Genomic DNA, 8978 nt, shown 5'->3' with positions numbered 1-8978 from the left:
TTATATTGGGCAGATTTATCTGGCCTGTCCAGGTAAATAAACACACAATATATGTCCTGCCGTTGCTGGGCCATCTCGGACAACTACACATTTTGGCACTTTTTTCTATGTGATCACTTATCACCGCGACAACGAATTGGAAACGGACTTACGAGACGGAACGTCCAGAAGCGAGCATAAACCGATACACTTCATCACAACGGTCGGATTTTTGTTTTCCGGTTTATTTACGAGTGATCGACGAGATAAACATAAATTATATTTCTACGAGATTTATCACGCACACCACCAAGGAATCATCCACTCATCACTGGTTTCCGAAGGCGATCTACAAATTCAACCGTGGGCAAAAACAAGGCACTTGGATCCAAATATTTACATTCACATCGGCGGGAATTTTCTGGTTTGTCCAGGTAAATACACAAAATAGTTTATGTTCAGCCGTCGCTACGGCCATTTGGATACCATACACACAATTTGTTTTTGTTTACATCGCACTTCGGAAATTTGACACCACCACCATCACGAGAAATCTATCACCAACACGATCGAAGGCAGGACGGTTTGTTTATCATCACTTTCGTCATCACTGAAGGCCAAAGGACACCCGGAACCAATTTGGCTAGGGGAAACCACATCGAACAACATCACCGCTCAACACTAAAGGTCACCGCACATCGGAAATCCTCTTTTGTCAAGGTCAGTTTGCACCGTATATGTCCAGCCGAAGCTGGATTGTTATTGTTTACTACACCAACTGTTTTCACCTCGCGCACTGGTATTGGTTTGACATTTGAAACAACAACTTTGTGGAACGTGTAACCGAGGGGCGCACATATCCGGAAATTACATTTTACACGATTCACTATGAAGGAGCAGCAGATGTGATTCCGATGTCCAGCCGGCACACTGTTTTTGGAAACTGGTACCAGTAATTTATTTTCATAGGTCAGTTACCTAGTATATGCCCAGCCGGGGCTGGTGTATTTAGATTACTACATTGTATATTTTCGATCTCTCAATCACATAATTGAACTGACAAGCATTTGCAAATCGCATTATCTGAATGATACATTTGATACAATCTCGAGAAAATTTGGATCGATACTAGCAGGGCGACACGCTTCTTTTTTTGAAGGTCAGTGCTACATTGTGTATGTCTAGTCGAAGCTAGGCAAATCGCAAAATATTACATAAATCCATATTTTCTATTCTGTACAACAACATTTGAAATCATGCCACCAACCACGAGGAATACTTCGTTGAAGGCGCTGCAAACGAAGTTGAGGGCATTGGAAGGAATGTTCAATGACATTTGCCGTTTCATTGATTTGATGGGTGATGACACAGCAACATCTGAAGCAACAGTTCGTTTGGAGAAATTAGATGAACTGTGGGAACAATTGAACGAAGCTACAATGGACATCGAGATGCACGAGGACTACCTTGATGAAGACGATCGGAGCGATCGGAATACGGCGATCGTTATTATAAAGGGAAATCGTTGCTGCTCGAGAAGGTCAAAGAGCCGGAGGAAAAGTTGAATCTGTTAGTTTGCGGTAGGGACCCAAATCAACAATCGACCTACGACCACGTCAGGCTCCCACAAATCAGGTTGCAAACCTTCGATGGCAACATTGATGAGTGGTTGAGCTTCAGTCGAAAAGTCGAAAAGTTTCACTATCTGAAAGGCTGTTTAGTAGATGAAGCTAGGTCGTTGATAGATTCGCTTGCAATGACTAGGGCTAATTACCAGATTGCATGGGATGCGGTGATGAAGCGGTATAATGACAGTAAAATGTTGAAACGTAGGCAGGTGCAGGCACTTTTCGATTTACCCAATGTTGCAAAGGAATCGGTGGTGGAATTGCAGTCTTTACTAGAGGCTTTTGAACGTATCCTCCAAACACTTGATCAATTGATTCAGCCAGCTGATTATAAAGATTTGTTGTTGCTGAATTTGATGTGCTCGCGATTGGATTCAACAACCCGCAGAAGCTGGGAGGAGTATTCTGCATCAAAGGAGCAGGATACGGTGCAGGATTTGATAAATTTCCTCCAGAAGAGGGTTAGGGTGCTCGGTTCATTGCCTACCAAAGTCGTGGGGATTAAACTGGAATATGCTTCTTCGTCCAAACCAAAATCGTCGTTTACAAAAAGGAACCATAGTGCCTCGCAATGCTCCAGTGGACAATGCGTGGCTTGTCCAGGGAGTCACTTGTTGTACCAATGCCCGAAATTTCAATCCATGTCAGTGTCATCAAGAGATAAACTGCTTCGAACCCTATCTTTGTGCCGGAATTGCTTCCGACGTGGTCATCAGGCAGTTGAGTGTAATTCACGATACGTGTGCAGAAATTGCAAGGGAAAACATCACACGTTAGTCTGTTTTCGCCCCGAAAGTTCCCAAAAACCCCCACGTAAGCCGGAGAAAAGAGCCTCTCAGCATGATGACAGCCAGGGACTGCATTCAAATGAGGAAACTAATACATCAAGCACGTCGAACACAACTGCAGTTACGTCGAATATCGCATCCAGGTGCACATCTTCAGTTTTACTTGCTACGGCGGTAGTTTTAGTTGAAGACGAACATGGAGTTTCGTATCCTGCGAGAGCGCTCTTGGACTCAGGATCGGAATGCAATTTTATGACGGAAAGGTTTGCGCAATTGTTGAGGACCAAGCGAAATCGGGCAGAGGTTGCAGTATCAGGTGTCGGGCAGGTGAACATGAGGGTGAAACATACTTTGAACGCAGTGATCCGATCCAGAGTAGGCGAATATTCGTGTAAAATGGAGTTCCTGCTGCTTCCCAGAGTCACGGGGAATCTACCGTCAACGAATATTAATACCATCAAATGGAAAATTCCACAGGGTGTGAATTTGGCAGATCCGGCATTCGATACTTCCACCTCCGTAGATTTAATCCTGGGCATCCAACACTTCTTCGCGTTCTTCATACCTGGTAGAGAAGTACAGTTAGGAGAAGGACTACCCAAGTTATCCGAATCGGTGTTTGGATGGGTGGTGACCGGTACCGTGGTCTCGGCTGGTGTCTCCTCGTATCGTTGCAATGTTGCTTCTACTGTTAAATTGGAGGAACTGTTGGAAAGATTTTGGTCGTGTGAAGAAGTTGACACCGCAAACAATTATTCTCCCGAAGAGTCACGTTGTGAAGAACAGTTTGTACGTTCCGTTAAAAGAGGTTCTGATGGAAGATACAAGGTCTCTCTTCCGAAAAATGAGGATGCTTTTGCAAAAATAGGCGAGTCAAGGGACATCGCCCTACGGCGTTTCCAAGGATTGGAGCGCAGACTTTCAAATGACTCAGATCTGCGCAACCAATACATCCAATTTATGGAGGAATATCTGCACCTAGGGCACATGCGCAAGGTGGACGCTTGCAAGGAAATTTCAATTAAAAGATGCTTCCTCCCACATCATCCGGTGATAAAGCAAACAAGTTCAACTACAAAACTTAGGGTGGTATTCGATGCGTCCTGTAAAACTTCCAGTGGAATAGCTCTGAACGACGCACTTTTGACAGGACCGGTGATACAGGAAGATCTTCGGTCAATTATTCTGCGCTGTCGTACGAAGCAGATAATGTTGGTGGCTGACGTCGAAAAGATGTTCCGTCAGATCATTATGGACGAAAATGATATGTCGTTTCAGAGTATTCTGTGGCGAACCAATACTGAGGAAGAGATTGGAACGTACGAACTGTCCACTGTTACATATGGAACGAAACCGGCTCCATTCTTGGAAACACGTACGCTCAAATAGCTAGCAGTAGATGAGCAAACGAATTTTCCACAGGCAGCCAAAGTTATAAATACAGATGTCTACATGGATGATGTACTGACGGGTACAAATGACGTCAATGAGGCGGTGATTTTGAGAGGTCAACTTGATGCATTATTAAAAAGCGGAGGGTTCAGGTTGCGGAAATGGGTTTCCAACTGCGATGAGGTGATGCAAGGTGTACCGGAGGAGGATCTAGGTTTGGAAAGACAGGAGCAAATTGAACTCGATCCAGATCCAGCAGTTCGGACATTAGGATTGATGTGGTCTCCTAAAAACGATGTACTGAAGCTGCAGTTTCCGATACCAGGGGTATATTCAGACGATATGATGACAAAGCGGAAGATTTTATCGATTATTTCGGGATTATTCGATCCGCTAGGTCTTGTCGGTGCAGTAATCACAGTAGGGAAGATGTTCATGCAGCGGCTGTGGAAATTGAAAGATGAAAAGGGTAGAAAATTGGATTGGGATAACGTAATTCCATCAAGCATAAGCAAGGAATGGCATGAATTCCACAGACAACTTCCAATTCTAAACACTATATCGATCAAACGTTGTGTTTTGATACCCAATCCGAACGTTATTGAACTTCATGTGTTCTCAGATGCTTCGGAGAAGGCATACGGCGCCTGTGCATATTTAAAGAGCTGCAATTTAGTAGGAGCAACTCAAATAATATTGTTGTCATCAAAATCGAAGGTAGCACCCATAAAAACCCAATCCATCCCAAGACTGGAATTATGTGGAGCATTGCTAGCAACGCAGCTGTCAGCACAAATTCTAGCGGCCATCAAACTTAACCCAGCTGTATACTATTGGACAGATTCTACGTGTGTATTGCAGTGGATAAAGGCAACTCCTTCAACCTGGACGACATTTGTCGCAAATCGGGTAGCGAAAATCCAGCTGACCACTGAGAACCATCCCTGGAACCATGTTCCAGGATGTCAAAATCCAGCTGACCTCATATCCCGGGGTGTGCTCCCCGAGAATATTGTCAACAACAATCTTTGGTGGAGAGGACCATCATGGTTGGAGAAAACACAAGAGTACTGGCCAAATCATCCAACACCATTAACTACAAAAAAAGCAGAAGGGGAATTTCTTCGATCAGCTGCTAATTGCGTGACAATGCAGCAAGAGAGGTTTACATTATGGTACCTCAGTAAGTTTTCGACATTCAGTAATCTGGTTAGACGTACCGCCTACTGGCTTCGCCTTATGAAAATTTTGAAACAGCCGAGAAAAAGCTGAATTTCCCGAGATTTTCTCACAACTTCGGAGTTAGTGGAAGCAGAGTTCTCCATAATTCGATGCGTGCAGAAAGAAGAATTCGAAAAGGAATGGTTGGTATTATCCAAAGGTGAACCAGTAGCAAGGAGCTCAAAAATTCGTTAGTTCAATCCAAGCATTGGGACAGATGATTTGATTCGAGTAGGCGGTAGATTGCAATATTCGTCAGAGACAGTTAGCAAGAAACATCCGATCGTTCTTCCAGCACGGCATCCTCTAACTAGGATGATTCTTGAGCACTATCACGACAAATTACTTCACGCAGGACCTCAGTTGCTTCTGGCAACAGTGAGACAACGATATTGGCCATTAGGAGGGCGCAATCTAGCCCGTGATGTTTACCGTAATTGTAATCGTTGTGCTCGAATGAACCCAAATCCAATTACACAGTTTATGGCAGATTTTCCAACAGAACGTGTTACCGTAGGAAGACCTTTCTTAAGGTCTGGTGTTGACTATTTTGGTCCAATATTAATACGCCATGCACCACGTCGACCTGCTTCCAAGGCTTATGTAGCCGTTTTCGTCTGCATGTGTAACCGACCTTTCCACTGAACGATTTATCCAAGCCTTGTGGAGATTCATTGGAAGACGAGGAAAATGTTCGGATATTTTTTTCGGATAATGGCACTAATTTCGTAGGAGCCCGTAACCAATTGAAAGAATTAGTGAGTTTTCTGAAAAATGGAGAATTCAGAGAGAGGATAACCAAAGAATGCTCGACTGAAGGTATCCAGTGGCACTTCAACCCACCTAGCGCACCACATTTTGGAGGTTTGTGGGAGGCAGCGGTGAAGTCAGCAAAAACACATCTGTTGAAGGTTGTAGGAGACACAATATTGTCTTTCGAGGACATGAGTACGTTGCTGGTCCAGGTGGAAAGTTGTTTAAATTCAAGACCTTTGATTCCCATGTCTGAAGATCCAAATGAACTCGAACCTCTCACCCCGGGTCATTTTTTAATAGGAAGCAGCTTACAACAACTTCCTGAAGGGGACGTCAGCGAGATACCTATAAATAGATTGAAGCAATGGCAAGTTACACAGAAAATGTTGCAGTGTTTCTGGAAAAGGTGGCAAACGGAATATCTCTCACAGCTGCAGAAGCGTACAAAGCGATGGCAACCACCAATACCAATTGTGGTAGGCCAACTGGTGATAATACGGGATGAAAATTTACCACCAACCCGATGGAAAATGGGGCGGATTGTGCAAATACATCCTGGCATGGACGGAGTTGTCAGAGTAGTGACTTTGAAGACTATTTCCGGATATCTGAAAAGACCTGTGGAAAAAATTTGCTTGTTGCCACCAGCTAGTCAACCTAAAGAAACTTAGAGAGAAATGTAGCCAATCCTGTGTGCGAGAGATTGTTTTTTCATTTCATTTTTTCAGAAATATGTTATTTCTGCGCGGGCGAGGATGTTGGATACAACAATTAATTACAAATTCGGTGAACCCCCCGACATAAACTATTTTGCTGCATAGGTAAAATCGTTTCGTCTTCAAACTTCACTAACCAATACCAAAGGAATGAATCGAAGCTAGAAAGGAAAAGGGATAGAGAAGAGAAAACAATAAACAAAAAGGAAGTATTGTGACTATAGAGGATAGAATTTCAAAAGAGAATAGAAGAAAAAGGTTTTATAAGAGTCACCAATTACCCAAAAGGAAGACCCCAGCATTATTCATTTGGAATCCTAGGAGGATAAACCGATCTTAATACCCAAAACCATATTTCCGAAATATTGTAAAATTAATGTAAATAAAGAAGTGAATTGTAGTTGTATTCTAAAAATAAAAATAAAGTTGTGTAGTTAGGCGTTTTGAAGTGAACAAAGTGTTTTGCAAAATTAATTTACCATCCGAGTGATTGCGAGGGAGGAACCAGTCCACAGGGCAAGGGCCCTATACCTAGAGGAAACACTACCGTATAAAGATTGTATAAGCGAGTTGTAACTGAGTTATGTGGATACATTTGTTGGCTGGGTAAACACTAAATTCAGATCTCTACTGTCAACAACTGGACCGATTGGAGCTAGCGGTGGACCAGAAACCTTTTTACATTACAACCTATTTCTTGCATTACGAAGCTTCCTGAGTGATAAGAAATTGGGGTCAAGAGAAGATTGGAAACATCGACAGATAGGGGTTTTTGTCAATAAGAACCAAGATGAGAGAGGCATTCAGGAAACCCGGGAAAGTCCAGTTTCTCGAGTTTATTTTATTAATATCTATTTGATTTTTTTTTCGAGGACTGAACACTTTTGAAAACAGGTAGCATTAACACCCGTTATAAAAACCCATTTGAATGATACCAGTCCATATAACGAACATTTTTTTCCAGGGCTACCGTTTGTGATTCTTCTACTGTTGTTCCTATTTTCGGCGAAACCAAATCGCTTTAGCAAGAATATCTGCGTTTATGGTTTAATCGACACTTAAACTACTAATTCATAACCAATAGAACTGATTTTCAAAACACAGTCTTGTTGTCCTGATGATCGTTTTTCATCATAATCTTTCCAAAACGAATGCTCATTTACATTTCTGTCGAGCTATAGCACAAGCGTAGACGTTTTCTCTGACCCGTTCTATAACGAAACTGCATCTCTAACCGACCACACTGAATGAATACATTGGTTTTCTCTAAAAACTTGAAATTCTATTGCAAAATGTCCAATAGAACTTTCCAGCAGCATTCGATCGCAATGTAGCATTTTTTTTCTCCTGTCGAGATAGAGCATCGAACACAGGAAAACAACAATCTCGACGCACACGGAACGGTATCAGTTTCGCAAATCCGAATACACAGATATTTCCATCTGTGTTCCGCCAAGCGTCAAGCCCCGGAAAGCAGCTTTTGCGTTTTGTGAACTGCATGCGCTCACCACCCCTCGCAACCCGGACAAAATCTTGGCTTAGAAATTCGCAAATTGAAAATAGATTTCATTTCCACCAGACACGCTTCACACATTTCCCGAAACCGCTGATCCGATCTGACGAGAGAAAAAAACCATTTCCCCGACAACAAATTGTACAAAAGTTGTGTGTACACGTTACACAAAGTCAGATCTACCCGACGCTGGTAGGACTGTCAGCAGCATCCTAACAAATGTGGAGCCTCAAACCACGTGTATTCGGACCATGTTGGGACAAGCAGTGGCGATGACCAGCAGCCAGCCAGCTGCTGACAGTTGAGTGAAAAGCGTTGTTGTTGCTGGATTTGTGGCGGACAGAAACGTATAAAACCGCACTGCAACCGTCCTCGCTGTCACGGCACCCCTCGAAATCCCGTCGCTGTCCGAAAGTCGTCAAGTCAATTTTGGATTCGTACAGAAAAAGAAATTAGAATAAATACCAGCATACGAGATGATAACAAAATCTGGCAGTGTCCTTTTACAGGTCATCTTTTTTGTTTTTTCGCTCTTGCTTTGTCTTGCTGTACCATTCGCGCATTATCACTTGATAAGGTTGGATGCGGCCGAGTAGGGATGGCACCAGGGATGGATTATGCCTAAATAAAGTTTTTTGACGTAGGACTACGTCTTTCATTTCTATACCGGGGTGTAAAATCAAAGTTTCGAAAACGAAAGCGTTACGCCGGAGACCGAGATTTTGAGCGTTAATAGCTCCTATACAACTGAACGAAATGGTATGATAAACACTTCATTCGAAAGATAAAATGTCTACGCGTTCTATACTTGTTACTTTTTGATCCGAAAATTTGTTTAATAGTCTTAAAATTGCTTTCAAAACAGGTTATTGAAATCACCAATCGGTATATAAGCGAACGCCACTCGGAAATCCGCTCAGTTCTAATTGAACAGCGATTGGAGCATGTTGTCGCTGCTGTGGTGAAGCTCTTCGTTTATCATGAA

General features: G+C 42.8%; 2 protein-coding genes across 2 annotated transcripts; both read left to right on the top strand.

Moving 5' to 3' along the window:
• Positions 1-1735: 1735 nt before the first annotated feature.
• On the top strand, positions 1736-3784 carry LOC129766972 (uncharacterized). The gene has a single exon (XM_055767568.1). The coding sequence runs from the start codon at positions 1736-1738 to the stop codon at positions 3782-3784; it is 2049 nt and encodes a 682-aa protein (XP_055623543.1).
• Positions 3785-3847: 63 nt separating this feature from the next.
• LOC129766971 (uncharacterized) lies at positions 3848-5059 on the top strand. Its single transcript, XM_055767567.1, has one exon. The coding sequence runs from the start codon at positions 3848-3850 to the stop codon at positions 5057-5059; it is 1212 nt and encodes a 403-aa protein (XP_055623542.1).
• The last annotated feature ends 3919 nt before the right edge of the window (positions 5060-8978 follow it).

The sequence above is a fragment of the Toxorhynchites rutilus genome, chromosome 2 (genome assembly GCF_029784135.1).
Source record: "Toxorhynchites rutilus septentrionalis strain SRP chromosome 2, ASM2978413v1, whole genome shotgun sequence".
Lineage (NCBI taxonomy): Eukaryota > Metazoa > Arthropoda > Insecta > Diptera > Culicidae > Toxorhynchites > Toxorhynchites rutilus.
This window is presented reverse-complemented; position numbering and strand designations above follow the sequence as displayed.

What these genes read in the sequence shown, in the direction of transcription:
- LOC129766972 (XM_055767568.1), top strand. Translation starts at nt 1,736, where the DNA reads ATGACTAGGGCTAATTACCAGATTGCATGGGATGCGGTGATGAAGCGG.
- LOC129766971 (XM_055767567.1), top strand. Translation starts at nt 3,848, where the DNA reads ATGGATGATGTACTGACGGGTACAAATGACGTCAATGAGGCGGTGATT.